Source organism: Dreissena polymorpha, chromosome 14, assembly GCF_020536995.1.
Source record: "Dreissena polymorpha isolate Duluth1 chromosome 14, UMN_Dpol_1.0, whole genome shotgun sequence".
Classification (NCBI taxonomy): domain Eukaryota; kingdom Metazoa; phylum Mollusca; class Bivalvia; order Myida; family Dreissenidae; genus Dreissena; species Dreissena polymorpha.
Window position 1 is genome coordinate 26,816,441 of NC_068368.1, and position 17,159 is coordinate 26,833,599.

At 33.7% G+C, this 17,159-nt stretch overlaps 1 protein-coding gene across 1 annotated transcript in view; it reads left to right on the top strand.

The window, feature by feature from the left end:
• Window positions 1-6,059: 6,059 nt before the first annotated feature.
• The window catches only part of LOC127857242 (uncharacterized), a 55,047-nt gene continuing 43,947 nt past the window's right edge, over window positions 6,060-17,159 (top strand). The window contains exons 1-3 of the mRNA XM_052393659.1: window positions 6,060-6,132; window positions 6,286-6,396; window positions 6,769-6,846. Of these exons, the coding sequence (XP_052249619.1) occupies window positions 6,060-6,132; window positions 6,286-6,396; window positions 6,769-6,846 (262 nt within the window). The remainder of the gene's footprint in view (window positions 6,133-6,285; window positions 6,397-6,768; window positions 6,847-17,159) is intronic.

The following is a 17,159-nucleotide window of genomic DNA, read 5'->3' on the forward strand; positions in this document are numbered from 1 at the left end:
CGAGCATTCTAGTTGTAAATAGAACGAAGGTAAACATTATCTGTTTACATTACGACGAAACCAGTGTTCCGATGCACATCTTAAATTATTTAAAGCCCGGTCTAGGAACAAAGTGTGATTTCAAGGTTTTACAAAAATAAAATATTATTTTATCAACTGATAATCGCTACCAAACTAGATTTCTATTCGTTCAACGGAAATAATCCCAGCGAAAGCAGGACCCAATCAAATTACTAAATGGGTTCCAGCCTCGGCGATACGGTACGCATCGAAGTGTAAAACGAGACAGATTTGGTACTCACGAATCAAGATGTAACAGTAGAGAGTGGCGTCATAACTACTCCCCCTGTAGCTATTCCATCTTGTAAAAAGAGGGCGATGGAGGCGAAAAAATATGCACATACAGCCACTGGCTCATTTGGTGTTATGTCCTAAGAAATAAAAGGCAAATATCGTAGTCATTATTTGGTCGGCCCCGTATAATTTCAATCACTACAGTAATTGGCTGGGTGTCGGAATATCACGAAATAGATGTAATGTGCATTAATCTGAATAGGTTCAACAAATGTACTACGGATTAGAAGATAACAAGCTGGGCTTTAGACGAGAGGAGTATGATCGCTATGTACGGACCATGCTTTGGGAAGATGCTCAGTTCTTTGTTTCCGGAACAATAAGCACATCACACCAGGCCCTCGTCAAGGTCGTTTCGGCGGCAAAGTAGAAGATCGAACGAGCATGAAGACACAGAGAAATTCACATTGTAGGTAACTGTCTTTGTTCGCATGTGTTAAATATGTTTAAAGGTCGTCTATTCTAAAAGTGCTTTATAATCAGACAAATCAAATTAAAATCAGCATGATTGAGTAGTTTTTACGTATGACACGATTTGGCTCTATATATCCCCAAACATTTCAATGAATATAAATTGCCTTTTTAACTAACAAAAACATTAAAATATAACCTGAAGATCCTTAGGATACAAATTAATGGTTTGATTATGAACACACGACCAGCGGAATGAGTGTCCACAATGCATACAAATCTTACTAAGATAAACCGCAGACAAAAATGGCGTTGTTCAACAAAACTAAGCGCATCATTGTGAACTGAACTTTGCGACTATACAAAGCCATACGCACTTGATAACAACACAGTATAGTGTGTATTCTTAATAAATTTACAGATCAGTTTATCAAAACAATCTAATTAGCCGTTCCGACAATAAAATGCAGTTTTTTTCTAAAATACCATACTTTATTGCATTGAACTAAATTAATCAAAATAATAAGCTCTATTTCACAATAACAGAATCAACTCTAAGATATCGTACACATTTTATAAAATGGAATCAAAGAATTCGAATCAAGGATATGTGCCCGTGTGTTTAGGAAGAATTTCTGCTTTGAAACTAAGTCATGTTTTGATCGAATTTGCGTTGCCTCCGTGGCGTGAACGCAAACACTATTTAGAGAATTTACTTCAGTGGACATATTTTGTTTTTAATTTTAAGCGATACACATCTGTAGAGGAAACTAATATCCGCCGTAAAAGCACATGATTGTGGACATTTGATAATGCTGTTGAACTCTTTCTTCTTTACAGCCGCAACACCTGTTGAAGTCGCTTCTGGTAAGATAAATAGCTACACAAATACTTCAATGACTTTGAGAAGACTAGTGTACACGATTGATCAAATTTTGTAAATTGTGTATGTGTGTTATGTATATACATGTACGTATCTAGCCACGTACACACGCACGTACGAATGCATGTTTATTTATTTGTATGCATGAATGCCTAAATGAATGAATGTATGACAAACCACTATTTACATAATCGTTCCACGTCCTTAAAATGAGTTCGCTTTCTTGTACAATTGTAAGTTATTTTAACCGTATGTATTACAATGTGTGTAAATTGAGCATACATTAAGAAACTATACAATGAAATAAATTTAGTATATTCAAACAACAGCTACATTTCTTCGTATTGAAAACATTACAAAACAAAGCTGCGTGAAGTTGTCACTGACATCGAGGATCGACATTCGAATATCGAGCTGGTTCAAATGTCGAGCCATCTCTGACATCGACATTCGGCAAAAGTCAAGAATATCGAGCTGGGGCGAATGTCGGGCCAGCTATGACATCGACATTCGGCAAAAGTTCCGAATATTTAGCTGGGGCGAATGTCCAGCCAGTTCTGACATCGACATTCGGCGAAAGTACCGAATATCGAGCTGGGGCGAATGTCGGGCCAGCTATGACATCGACATTAGGCAAAAGTCCCGAATATATAGCTGGGGCGAATGTCCAGCCAGTTCTCACATCGACATTCGGCGAAAGTACCGAATATCGAGCTGGGTTGAATGTCGGGCCAGCTATGACATCGACATTCGGCAAAAGTCCCGAATATAAAGCTGGGGCGAATGTCCAGCCAGTTCTGACATTGAAATTCGGCACTTGATACTCGGGACTAGTGCCGAATTGCGATGTCATAGCTGGCTCGACATTCGTCCCCGCTCGATATTCGGGACTAGTGCTGAATGTCGATGTCAGAACTGACTCGACATTCGCCCCAGCTCGATATTCGAATGTCGAATGTCGATTGTCGATGTCAGTGCCAACTTCACGCATCTGTAAAACAAGCATTTTGTTGTATTCTCTTTTATATAATGTTCGATATTGAAACATTTTGTGTTAGTGTTGTGTATACAATCTTTCGATATTGATTTTGTTTTTGTTTTATTAGTGTGTATATAATGCTGCGGCATTGAAGCATTTTTTTGGTTTATTGTTGAAATACCTATATCTTATTTACAATCATTTTTCACAAGAGACTGTTATTGTCATACAACAGATCTTAATGTTTCGCTTACACAACATGCTTTTACTTTGGCTTCGTGTCAATATCGACACAAGCTATTATTTTCAGGTTAAAATGAAAATATATTGTTTTCAAATAAGATCCGTAAAACCTACAAAAACAATTGCATTCGATTTTGAATTCGTAAGTAATACGTGCGCATGCGCCGAAAAGTTGTCGTTTTTGTCCCGACGCTGTGCATACATAATTAAGCGATGATAACTCGTTGTGCAGATTGTTATAATTAATTTCTGCCTTAAACGCTATTTGAAACAGGTTTTAAACATTGACTATTATATTGTCTCCCCAATATACTGTAAGGAGTGTTCGGCTTCGTTATTTTTGCTGACAGTCGTGTTTTAGAAGCTTTAACAGTAAAAAATGGTGTATACCTTCTTTCCTGGGGTTGGTACAATAAACAAAATCATTGATTCAACAAGACGTCCATGATTAACCTGAAGCGCTCTTCGGAGTTCAAGTTAACACCTTTAATCCCACTTGACCCACATTGAAACATGGCAAGATAAACACTCTTTTTTATCAAGATTGAGTAATAAATGTGGTTTTTATAGTGGTACTTTGGGTTTTCTAAAAACTTGACCCGTTGACCTAATTTTTGGCGACACGTGGCAAACGTTCGAACTATCATATTTATTATCCGAATATTGTCAAAATTAAACATTTTGACCAAGCGTTATCAAGGTTGAGTCATAAATGAGGCTTCTATATGAAAACAGGTTTTTCTCGGGTTTGAAATGGTGAAAGGTCAAGGTAATCCTTCAAGGTCAAAGGTAAAAAAAGCATGCATGTGTTCCTCATGGAGCTGCACTTTTTGAGTGGTGAAAGGTCAAGGTCATCCTTCAAGGTCAAAGGTCAACAAAAAAGAAATCAAAGTGGCGCAGAAGGGGACATAGTGTTTCTGACACACACATTTCTTGTTAGTTTATCATTTTCAGACTCATTATTGCAATATATTGCTAGGCCTTTACCCCACTCAGTTGTTATTGTATTGCGTAATTTAACTTAGGCTCGTATTCAATTAAATATCATAATCACAGTAAGAATTTAAATGAAACATTAAAGATAAATATCTTATTAATTTATTTAATGTCACACCATTGTTAAACTTGTGTATTTGTCAACGATTTAACTTATTATTGTTGTTCGCGCTTGCATCCTATTCATTCATTAAAATCCACCATTTCGTATGACGTTCATTGGTAGGTATTTTTGACTTTAGCGGTCGTTTAGTCATTGACGTCACGACGGTTTTAGTATAAATAGCGGGGTCAAACGTAAACAAGTTTCACTTTCGAATACAGCTTGAACGAATACGGATAAAATTTAGTAGACAACTTTAAACATACTTCAGATAATTGATAAACACTTAGGGTTTGAAAATATTGAGATGCAGGAACGTATATTTTATTATTGATTGTATACGATATTTTGATAGATGCTTTTGTTATAATGAAACTGATTATGAAACTGAAAGTAAAAATACAGAAACGTTTATAACCCTTTGTTTTATCTTGTTATACGGCATAACAATATAACGTGATCAGTATCTCATTTGACCCAAAATAACGTGCAAAATAATTTCAATAAAGTACAATATTTAATACATGCTAATATATTAATTTTAATCATTTTTCTCCAGTCTTATCGGTATCACAAAACGCTTGCATAACTGTCAAAAATCAAGTGTGTAGCAGACGCAAACAATAAATTGTTGGAAGTATTCATTATTGACATAATAATAACTTTATCTAGAATGTGTTACGTGGCTTTATATTCATTCTGGAATAAAACATGATAAAAAAATATTGCCAAGACCTAGAATAAAATTATTTTGCAAAACTAAATTGGCAGCATTGTTGATTTTTGACTGTGTAAGGCTATTACTTGAGTTACAATTGCATTGTTAATGGAATACATTGTACATGTAAGTCAATGAAACTTACTCATTCCATTTGATCCCTTAATCCACAATGAATACAATGGCACAACACAACATAAAGCTTATTATAGCATGTTCACAGACATTCAAATCTTTTGCCTCAATGCATTTGCCGTTGTTATACATGTTTATACATGTATAATCCGTATGTTAAAAAACTGCACCCTTCTATTGCAAATCAATTTTAAGGGTTGCAGCATGGGGATATTGAATTTAAGAGCTTGAATGGCAAAAAGGGATTTGTGTCTATTAAATGAAGGATTTTTGGCCGTTTTAAAGAATTTGAAGTATTATAAAATTGTCAAAAGTTTTTTCACGGTTTATATAGTTTCCTCTTCCCCTCAAGTGCACATATAACGCCTCGGCAAATTCTTCTTGGTAGTATATGCACTGTCGGGGTAGAGGAACCAATATACACTGTAAAAAAACAACACTTTATAACTTATAATATACATAACAGCAAAACTGCAGTTGTATTTGTCTAATATACTTTTCTGTAGATTTTAGTAAGACCCACCAATAGATAATAATAACAAGGCCCATCAGTTGACTATATAGTTATGTATATGTGGTACGTTTCAGAAAAAGGGACCTTATGGGTGAACGTGCATTATTTTGCGACGTTTAAAAATCATTTAAGATTACGTCGTACGGACAAACATCACAGAAATGTAACCACAATGCTACATGTAATTAATTTATTTAAGAACGTGAAACAATACAATTTGGCCATATTACACGTGTAGGCATTAACATCAAATACAAATTCTTGCAAAATGATACCGTCTAAATAGATGCATTGATATAAAAGCGTTTTAGAGACCACACCGCATCTCTTTTAAATTTATATTGTTGATCAAGTTTGCATTTGATCATATAAACATATACATGATCTGAATAGGAAAAGAACAAACTTTAAGAACATTTTAAAAGCTCAATATAGTTTTGTCACACCCATAAGGTCCCTTTTACTGAACCGTGTCACATACATAACAGCAAAACCTTCTGTTGTCCAAGCCAATATATATTTTCTATAGATTACAGCAAGACCCACCTTTTGATAATAGACACACAAGACCCAACTGTTGACTTAATATGTTTACTGGCATTGAGGCTTCTATTGAAGACACCCACAGTCCAGAATATATACAGGTCACAGCCTCTCCTGATACAACAGGCCAGTGCTGATCATATGAAATCTACAGGTTTCACTCCCGTACTTCTAGAGTCCATGTCAACTGATGCCACTGAAGATGAAGAACCAGCCAGTCTGAGCAATGAATTGAGGAAGCCAAATCTTCAAGGTATGAATTTAAATAAAACATTAGTAAGTTTATCTGTTTAGAAAAGGTTTAAGTAAGACACACCTATAGATAATTGATTTATTGGTAAGATTAATTTGAAGATGTGTTAAATGATGTGTTAAAGACCCAACTGTTGACTTTATATGATTACAGTCATTGTGGCTTCTGTTGAAGACACCCACAGTCCAGAATTAATACAGGAGTCAGAGCTTCTCATGATACAACAGGCCAGTGTTGACTGTTCTGATCATATGGAATCTACAGGTTTCTTTCCGGTACTTCTAGAGTCCATGTCAACTGATGCAACTTAAGATGAAAAACCAGCCATTCTGAGCAATGAATTGAGGCAGCTAAATCCTCAAGGTATGAATTTAAATAAAACCTTTGTTTTGAACATATTTACGTGAAGGCACACCTATAGGTATTTGATGTATTGACAAGATTAAATGGAATATGTGTTAAATGATGTGTGAAAGACCCAACTGTTGACTCTATATGTTTACAGGCTTTGAGGCTTCTGTTGAAGACACCCACAGTCCAGAATCTATACAGGAGTCAGAACCTCTCATGATACAACAAGCCAGTGTTGACTGTGCTGATCATATGGAATTTACAGTTTCACTCCGGTACTTCTAGAGTCCATATCAACTGATGCCACTGAAGATAAAGAAGCAGCCAGTCTGAGCCATGAATTGAGGCAGCCAAATCCTCAAGGTATAAATGTAATTATTAAGTGATCAAAGCCCAATAAAGTAAATGGTTGTATTTAACTATTTTATATATTTACTATGACCCACTTATAGATCAGCATCAGACAATGGAGCTTTTTTAGGGAGGTGTATTGTATCAATGAGATTTTGAAAATTGTATTCATAAAAAAGACAAATTCTCACGGTATAAATTTAAACTCTTTAAACTCTACCCCTCCAGAGCACATATAACCCATCAACTAACACCTCGGGATCATATGTGCACTGTCAGTTTAGAGGAACCAATATACACCGTCAAAAAAACGTTATAACTACTAATATACACTTCAGCAAAACTGCAGTTATAATATCCAATATACTTTTCTGTAGATTTCAGTAAGACCCACCAATGGAAATAATGACAAGGATCAACTGTTGACTATATTTTTATATAAATACATAACAGCAAACTTTCTGTTGTCCAAGCTAATATATATTTTTTTATAGATTTCGGTAAGACCCACCGATTGATAATAGACACACAAGACCAAACTGTTGACTTTATATGTTTACAGGCATTGAGGCTTCTGTTGAAGACACCCACAGTCCAGAATCTATACAGGAGTCAGGGCCTCTCATGATACAACAGGCCAGTGTTGACTGTGCTGATCATATGGACTATACAGGTTTCACTCCGGTACTTCTAGAGTCCATTTCAACTGATGCCACTGAAGATAAAGAAGCAGCCAGTCTGAGTCATAAATTTAGGCGGCCGAATCCTCAAGGTATGAAATAAATGTGAAGACTGATTTCTCTGCATTTTCCATCATAATGTGACTGAGTCATATGTCAGGACTGTATTAAAGTAAATGAGTAGTCTAAGTCAATTGTTATTCTCTAGACAACCGCCTCTGTGATCTACAGGGTTACAACAATGTGCTTGTAAAAGTACTTGTAAAGTACAAATTAGGCGGTTTGCTATGGAAGTTAATGTTTAGTACTTGTTCTTCCCAGAAATGATAGTTCTGTGAACTGTCAGGCCATATATGTGTGAAAAATTGTTATAAACTGGTGTTAAAACAATTTCATTTAGTTCATTTTACGTCCTTACATGTTCAGGTTTTGTGCATTTTTATCAGTAAAACTATCTTGCTCTACAATATCCAATCATGTTATAACTTGTTATGTTGATACTTTGTGTGCAAGGATCAATTAAGTATTAAAGTCAACAAAATAAAGGGCTTACACAGTCACTGAACCAATGAGTTTGCTGCTAAAGCAGGCATGAACAACTTTGGCCTTTTGTTGGAATCATATTGTACATTCAAGATGGATGATTGTACTGTTATTATATGTTTATTCTTTTAGTTGAAAAATCACAGAGGTCCATATATACAGACATTAATTACCAGGAACTTCCAGAATCAGAAGATCCTTGTATGGGTAAGTCAATTAACATAAAATAAATGCAAACATTTGTGTTTTCAAGTAAATGGACATGTGCAGTGATAAAATTATCTTTTTCTCTGTATTGGCCACAATGCGTGACCTTATCATTCCTTATGTGTAGTTGTGCATGAAGGCAGCAATTTGCTATAACATGTTCCATTCACAGGTTATGGGTTTTTTTACTTACATTTCTGTTGGTTTTAATAGAAAATCTGTTCATGAATGCAACTTCTTCACCACTGGAGGGAATTTCATGAATCTTCATCCCAGCACTTGACCTAATGGAAAGTTTTCATGAAAGTTGAAATATCATTTGATGTTTTCCATTCACTCGTGTTAGCCTTGTAAGTGTCTCATTAGGAAATTGACCGTGGCAAACTGAGCTCTTCCTACACTCCTTGTAGGAATTTCATGAGACTGTGGCACTGCTTTACCTTATTTGTAGAAAATAATAATTAAAAAAGCTTTCAATTATTACATGGCTCAAGAAATACATGGCTGAGAGCATAAATATCAATGTTTCTGTCATTATACCGCATTGATTATGCAACAGCATGGTTCACATGATACTCATTGATATTTTATTTTTTATATCTATTCTGGTTTTAGCGACCGCAAGAAAAGGAATGAAGCGAAAGTGGACTAGCGAGGAGAATATTAGTTTCATTGAATTTTTTTTGGGACGAAATAAGAACAAAGAATATGACAGCTGGGTCAAACATTATGCAGTCACTCAAAATACTTACAGGGAGAACAGTGGCCCAGATAAGGACAAGAGTCCACAACATAATTCGGGACAAACAAAAAGCTAAAAAGGAGTTCTGAACTGTGGAGTTTGTTTATGCCCCTGGAAGGGTGGCATATAGCAGTTGAACTGTCCATCAGTCAGTCCGTCCGTCTGTCCGAAAACTTTAATAGCCATAACTTTTTCAATATTGAAGAAATTTAGCATGCATGTTCATCTCATGATGCTGCACATTTTGAGTGTTGAAAGGTGAAGGTCAATGTCATCCTTCAAGGTCAAATTTATGGCGTCTGTCCGTCCGTCCAAAAACTTTAACATTGGCCATAACTTATCCAATATTGAAGATAACAACTTGATATTTGGCATGCATGTGCATCTCATTGAGCTGCACATTTTGAGTGGTGAAATGTCAAGGTCAAAGGTTAAATTATGCAATATTGAAGATAGGAACGCGATACTTGGCATTCATGCATATCTTATGGGGTTGCACATTTTGAATGGTGCAAGGTCAAGGTCATCCTTCAAGGTCAAAGTTTGCAATATTGAAAAGAGCAACTCGATATTTGGTATGCATGCATATCTCATGGAGCTGAACATTTTGAATGGTGAAAGGTCAAGGTCATCATATAAGGTCAAATGTCAAATATATGGCATCTGTCCGTCCGTTCGAAAACTTTAACATTCGCCATCACTTTTGTATGCCCCCGAAATGTCAATGTCATCTTTCACAATCAAGTTCAAAATTTGCAATATTGAAGATAGCAACTCCATATTTGGCATGCATGCGTATCTCATTGAGCTGTACATTTTGAGTGGTGAAAGGTCAAGGTCATCCTTCAATGTCAAAGTCCGAATATATGGCTTCAAAGCGGGGCAGTAGGGGGAATTGTGTTTCACGAACACAGCTCTTGATGTTAACTGCCTTGTTTGTCACTTACCAGTGTTTCACTAGAGTCCGTGTCCTTTGGACTCATTTCAAGTTGACATTTGAAGCTTTATCTTTGTATGATTCTAAATATGTGTCAATGCTGTCAGTTGAATTTTGAAATATGCAGTTTTATATTTTTTGTAGATTAAATGATTTGTAATATGTTTCAGTTTTGTCAATTAGTTTAATAAGATATTGAGCTTTAATTATTTTTTTTTTTTTTTTATTCAATATCATACATACAATGTAAACATGTATATGATCATACAATATAGTGATATACAAAGCAATAAAGTTCAGACATGTTTTACAAGATATGCTAATATATATTTATTTTTTTTTTAGAGAGAAAAGAAAAGCACAACAGAGTAATAGTTATGAAAAATGATGAGTTGTATAAAGTCGGTAGAAAGCATACTGGACTTGTGTTTTTTGTTTTATATTCACAATGATCTTGTCAGATTAAAAAATAAAAATTAAAAAAAATAAATAAACAAAACTATTTTAGAGAGATAAACTAACATTAGGGTAAAATGTATATAAGTGGACAAAACATTATGAGAATTTAATCCGATTCCATTTTTGTTCAAAGATTTGTAATGTGTCATTACTGAGGGCTATTTCTTTCTCAATCTGGATTTTTAGTTTAAGACTATGGACAAAGCAATTAAAATTTGGTACTTGTTTTTTGTACTTCATGTTTAAGATAAAATATTTCATCAATATAACCATAAAATTCACAATATTATTACAGTCTATTGATTTCAATGAGTTAATTCCGAAACTTACATTTAAGAAAGATAGTTTAACGTTAAGTTGTTGTTGTTCAAGAAAAGATATTAATTGATTCCAAATAGGCTGGATGTGTTTGCACTCCCAAAAAAGATGTTCTATAGTTTCAATGTTTTCAAAGCAGAAGTCACACAGATTTGAGTTAGATAATTTGCATTTAAAGAGATATTTATTTGTAGCTATAATTCTATGGATGTATTTATATTGAAAATTTCTCAGTGTGCTTTCAATAGTTGCTTTATATGGCATGGTAAATATGTGTTTCCAATTAAGTTCATTTTCTTCAAAAAGGACTTGCCATTTATTTTGGATTTTGGAGTTTTCTGTAGGGTTTTTAATTTGTAGTGTGTAAAATATTTTATTTGTTTTGTTTTTTCTTCCAAGTATGTTTTCTACAAATGTTGTTTGAGTACATGGTGTATTATTTGTATTGATTTCAGATTTAATATGTATGGGTATACTTTTGATTAGTGTGTAGTACTTCAGAAAATTATTTGAAGGTATTCCGTATATGTAGCATATATTATCAAAAGAGTAGAAATCCTTAATTCTGTAGTCATATAATTGGTCGACATATTTAATGCTTCGTTCAAACCAGTCTTTATAGAAAAGCGTCTTATTGTTTGAAGTTATGTCTTTATTGTTCCATAGAATTGTTTTACTGCTAGTTTGGGTTTCTAAGTTATGAGTGACATCACTCCACGCTGATAGAACATCAGATAGAAATATGTTTTCGTTTGCAATGTCATGTAAGATAGTATTGCTGATGTTACATTCAAAGATTAAGGAGTCACCATATTTTTTTAGGATTTTCTGGTAGAATAATTTCCATTTACTCGTATTGGTATTATCTAGGTATCTTTTAACCCAGCTGCATTTGATTGCATTCAAGAATGAGTCAATGTTCGTTAATTGAATACCTCCATTTTCTACAGATTGAATTAACTGAGTTCTTTTTATTTTATCAGGTTTACCGTCCCATATGAAGTTAAATATTGCTGATTTTATATCGTTAATAACATTATTTGGTGGATTTGGGAGGACTGTTAAAACATATATCAATTTAGGAAGTGCAAACGTTTTCAATACTGTGTTTTTTCCGATTAGTGTAAGTTTACGATGATGCCATGATTTTAAGCAGTTTTTAAAATTCTGTAATTTAGGTAGTATGTTTTTAAGAACTGTATCCTTTTCATTATTTGTGAAAGTAATTCCTAACGTTGTGGCTTCATCGGATGTCCAATTAAATTTCATTTCTTTTTTATATTGAACATTACTTTGTTTTAATTTACCTACTCGAAGCACAGTACATTTACTTTTGTTTAGTTTAAGACCCGATGTCATTCCGTAAAGGGTTAGCGACTCTATTAGGTTATGGAAAGAATCGTAATTGTCATTTAAAAAATAAGTTGCATCGTCAGCAAATAGGGATTGTTTGATTTCTTCGTCAGGTTCTAGTGATATGCCTTTTATGTGTTTATTTGATTGGATGTGATGTGATAGATACTCGATGCAAATAATAAATAGCGATGATGAGAGTGGACATCCTTGTCGAACCCCTCGTTCGATGTTAAAACTGTTCGAAAAGAAGCCATTATTAATAATTATACTGTTAATATCGGTATAGAACAGTTTGACCCATTGAATGAGACTTTCACCAAAGTTCATATTTTCTAAGCAAGAGAACATAAATGAATGATCAAGCGAATCGAATGCCTTTTCAAAGTCTGCAAAGAATATTAGACCAGGATTATTTGAATTGTTGAAATAGTTTATGCATTCTTGGATAAGACGAACGTTTTCACCAATGTAACGTCCTTTTATGAAACCAGATTGAGATTTTGAAATGATTGATGGTAATATTTTTTTTATTCTGTTTGCTATACTTTTAGTTGCAATTTTATAATCATTGTTTAGTAAACTAATCGGGCGCCAGTTTGCTAAGGATTCTAAGTTTTTTCCGGGTTTTGGAATAAGTGATATAATACCTTGTTTTTGTAGCGTAGTTAAGTTTTCGTTGTTAAATGAATAGTTAAGTGAATTAATTAGATGTGCTTTTATATCATTCCAGAATATTTTATAAAATTCGATTGTGATGCCATCAGATCCTGGGCTTTTGTTATTTTGCATTTCTTTTAGAGCTAATCCACATTCATATTCATTAAGCAATCCGTCGCACAATTGTTTTTCCTCCTGGTTTAAAGCGTGATGTGTATTTTTAAAAAGGGTGTTATTTTCAACATTTTTTCGTTTATAGAGGGTTTCGAAAAATAAACGTTGTTCTTCTAGTATTTGAGTTCTGTTTGTTATATCTTTGCCATTGACTACTAATTTGTGTACAGTTTTTTGTTCACTTCTACGTTTTTCAATGTTTGCGAAATATTTTGTATTTTTTTCATTGTGTTCAACATGCTGTGCACGCGCTCTTAGTATTATTCCATTGAGATGTGTATGATAAATTCCATCTAATATTTGCTTTTTTAAAGTTATTTCATTTTCAATGTCGGTGGTATCATTTGTGTTTGTTTGATGCAATTGTTTTTCAAGTGTTTCAATGGTTTTGATGGTTTCATTTTCAAGTTTGTGTGTTTCTTTTTGTTTAAATGATGTGTATCTAATTGTTGTGTTACGTATATTTCCTTTAATTACTTCCCATAAGGTGTTTGGGTTTGCATCTTTATTATTTTGAACTGTATTTAATATTTCCTGTTTTATTTGTGTTTGATATTGTGTATCTAATAAGATGCTGTTGTTAATTTTAAAGTATCCTGGGCCTCTTTCAGGTTGTATATTGTGCAGTTTAAGTTCAACTAGAGAGTGGTCAGTCATAAACCCTGGTTTTATGTTACATGTGTCAATTATGTTGCAAAGTGATTCAGATATTAAAAAATAGTCTAATCTACAAAATATTGTTGGTTTTGTGTTTGAGTGCCAGGTGAATTTGCTTTCGTTTGGGTATATTGTACGCCAGATATCTATCATATTGTAGTTTTCAATTATGTTGTTTAAAATGTTTCTATTTTTAGTATGAGTATAAAGGTTTCCATTCTTTTTATCTAATAATGGGTTCAGGACAGTATTGAAATCACCACCGATTATAATATTTTTATCTTGGTTATTGATTATAAAGGATTGTAATGTTTCGTAAAATGTGGAATCGTCTATGTTAGGGCCGTAGACGTTGATTAATGTTATTTGTGTTTCGTGTATTTTGATATCTATACTTGCTTGTCTGCCAATTATTATTTCCTTAAAGTTATCGACTGTGACACCTATATTATTTTTATCAGAAAGGCAATGCCTTGTTTATTTGTATGTTCTCCACTGAGATAAATTTCTCCGTCCCATTCATCTTTTAAGGTTTGTGCTAAAGTATGTGTCAAGTGACTTTCTTGTAATAGGCATATACTATATTTTTTGTCGTCTAACCATTTGAAGATTTTAATGCGTTTGTCTTTGTTGTTTAGCCCTTTAGCATTTAAAGTACATAATTTAATCATTTAAAAAGGTGGAGGGTGATGTTAATGATAGTTTGTGTGTGCTTGTCCAGTTAGTTTCTTTTTTTAAACATATCCAGTTAGTCTCTATTATAAGACATAAGATGTTTACACATACGAGCAAAAATAGAAAACAAAAATTAGGGATACAAACAGATGAATATTCCATAGAAAGAAGAAGTAAAAAGAAATAATGGATAATGTATAATGGATCTTGCCTATTTAGATGAGAGAGTTGTGTTAAAAACGAGTTTAAAGACATGAATAACATGTATAATAAAAAAATAGTGCGTGGTCGTTAGTTTTTGTATAAATGAAATATTTATAAAAAAAGGAATATAATTAGCTCATGAGTGTAAATATGTATATATATACATATACATATACATATATACACATACACATATATACTTCATGTTCAATGTGAGTGTATTATTTCTTTTGCGTGGTTTGTTGCTTTTGTCATTTTTTCTTTTCTATAAGTCATTAAGCTCAACTTATATGGATGTCTATCTATGGATGCAAACGTATAAAAATTCCAGAAAAGCGTACGTGCATTCGTTCGTGCGTGTGCGCACGCGGTATTGTGTGTGAATGTGTGTGTGTTTGGTGTATGCGCGTGCGTGCGTGCGTGTATGCGCGTGCGTGTGTGCGCGTGTGGGTTTGTATTTGCACTTGTGCGAGCCGATTTGTTTTTCTCTAAAGAAGACTAATTACATACATGTTCGTATACAGTACAATAACACCAAGAAAAACAACAACACTATGATCAAAATCATTATCACCACTGAAAAAAACGATAGCATCGGGGGTAATCTAGGATACATTCTTTTTCAATTTTGAGGCTTCACAATTTGGTAAAAGTTCTCCACGTAAGAACCGTATGTATCAATTATTATGCCCCGTTGAACACTATAACTGTGTCTTCATGCAACTGCATCCAAGATGATATCGTTTTGCCATATGTTAGTGGTTACTTTAAAAGATTAAGTTAATCAAAGATGTCAACAAATCGTAGTTAAATTCACTTAAATATATGTAACGAAACTATAAATATTATCTATAGTTGATTTATAGAAAGTTTGCAATAATATCCGATAATCGGTTAATCTTATGCAGTTTAAATGATTAATAACACATTGGACTAGTCTTATTTTGGGTACAAATAGCATACTACCAGTTTAATCTTTTGCCATCTTATCATTTATCTGTTTACATTTTTAACAACTTGGTACAAATCTGCATTAGATCTATAGTAAATGCATACTATTCAACAAGTTAAACACGTATCCTGTAGCATAAATATCGGATAATTAGCTAATCAATCGGAGTGATTGTGTGTGTGTGTGTGTGTGTGTGTGAGGGTGTGTGTGCGTGTGCGTGTGCGCGTGTGTGTGTGTGTGTGCGTGCGTGCGTGCGTGCGTGTGTGTGTGTGTGTGTGTGTGTCTTAGTGCGTGTGTGTGTGTGTGTGTGTGCGTGCGTGCGCGCGTGCGTGCGTGCGTGTGTGCGTGCGTGTGTGCGTGCGTGCGTTTGCACTTGTGAGAGTAAATTTGTTTGTCTTACAAAAACTAAACACATATATATTCGTATACAGTACAATAACACCAAGAAAAACAACAACATTATGGTCAAAATCATTATCACCACTAAATAAAAGACACACTATAACTTCGAGGGTGATCTAGAATGTATTCTTTTGCAATTTTGATGTTTTACAATTTGATAAAATTTATCCACGCCTGGACTGTCTGTATCAATACATTATGCATCGCTGAACAATATGATTGTGTCTTCATGCAACTACATCCAAGATGATAACGTTTTTCTACATGTAAGTGGTTACCTTGAAAAGAGTTAATCAAGGATACCAAATGTATATAGCATCACTACAATTATGTATCTATAATTGATTTTTAGGACGTTTACTTGTCACAATATTATCCAATAATCGGTTAATCTAATGAAGCTAAAAAGGCGAAAACACATTAGATTAGCCTTATTTTGGACACAATAAGCATATCAAAAGTTTGTATCGATTGCTATCCTAATTGACAAATTAAACACATGTCCTGTTGCATAACTATCCGATTATCAGCTTATCTAATGGAGCGAAAAAGCGAAAAAAATCTATTAGATTAGCATTCGGACCACTTGCTATATATTACAAAAATGCATGCATATATTTTATCATTCTAATTGTTATAGGTGCATTCATATAAAATCGGTCTACTTGAACATTTTATTACATATTTTACAAATAATACCTTTTTGCCGCTTTATAATTTTTTGCATTAATAAAAAAAACTTATTTTTTGATATAGATTGAAAAAAAACTAGCCTTTTGCAGTATACAAATAATTCATTAGATTGTACATAGCTATCCAAAATCGTATTTAAAATTCACACAAACGCATATAGTTAAACTGTAATTATGTATTTATAATACAGTTAACGAACGCTTTTATGCATTGATAAACGAACTTTGTTTTTATAAGCTGAAAAACACAAAAAAACTACTGTATGTCAATATACAAATAATTCGTTAACTATTATTTTCTATTTTTAGGAGAGCTTGATGTCTTATAAATGTGACAAAATTATGATTCAACATATCCCTTTAACAAAAATCACCAGTGCATGGTTTCAAGCATCGTTTCCTCGTGAAAAACGCTTATGCGTATACTGTTCGATGAAAGATAGAGTGCACACATATTATGAATTGTTAAACTGTTTGAGTATGGTGTTCCATTCTGGCCCTGTCCATTTGCTGTACTCGTCAAATCGTACTTGGGTAATTGTACCACTTGCTGTTTTCACGTACAATTTCCCTTCCCAGGACCAAGCTGTTTCATTTCGTTCTTGGTTCAGTTTACGTTTTATTGACATCAAAACAGCTTGGTTCAGCTTTGTTAGGTCGTCATTTAGAA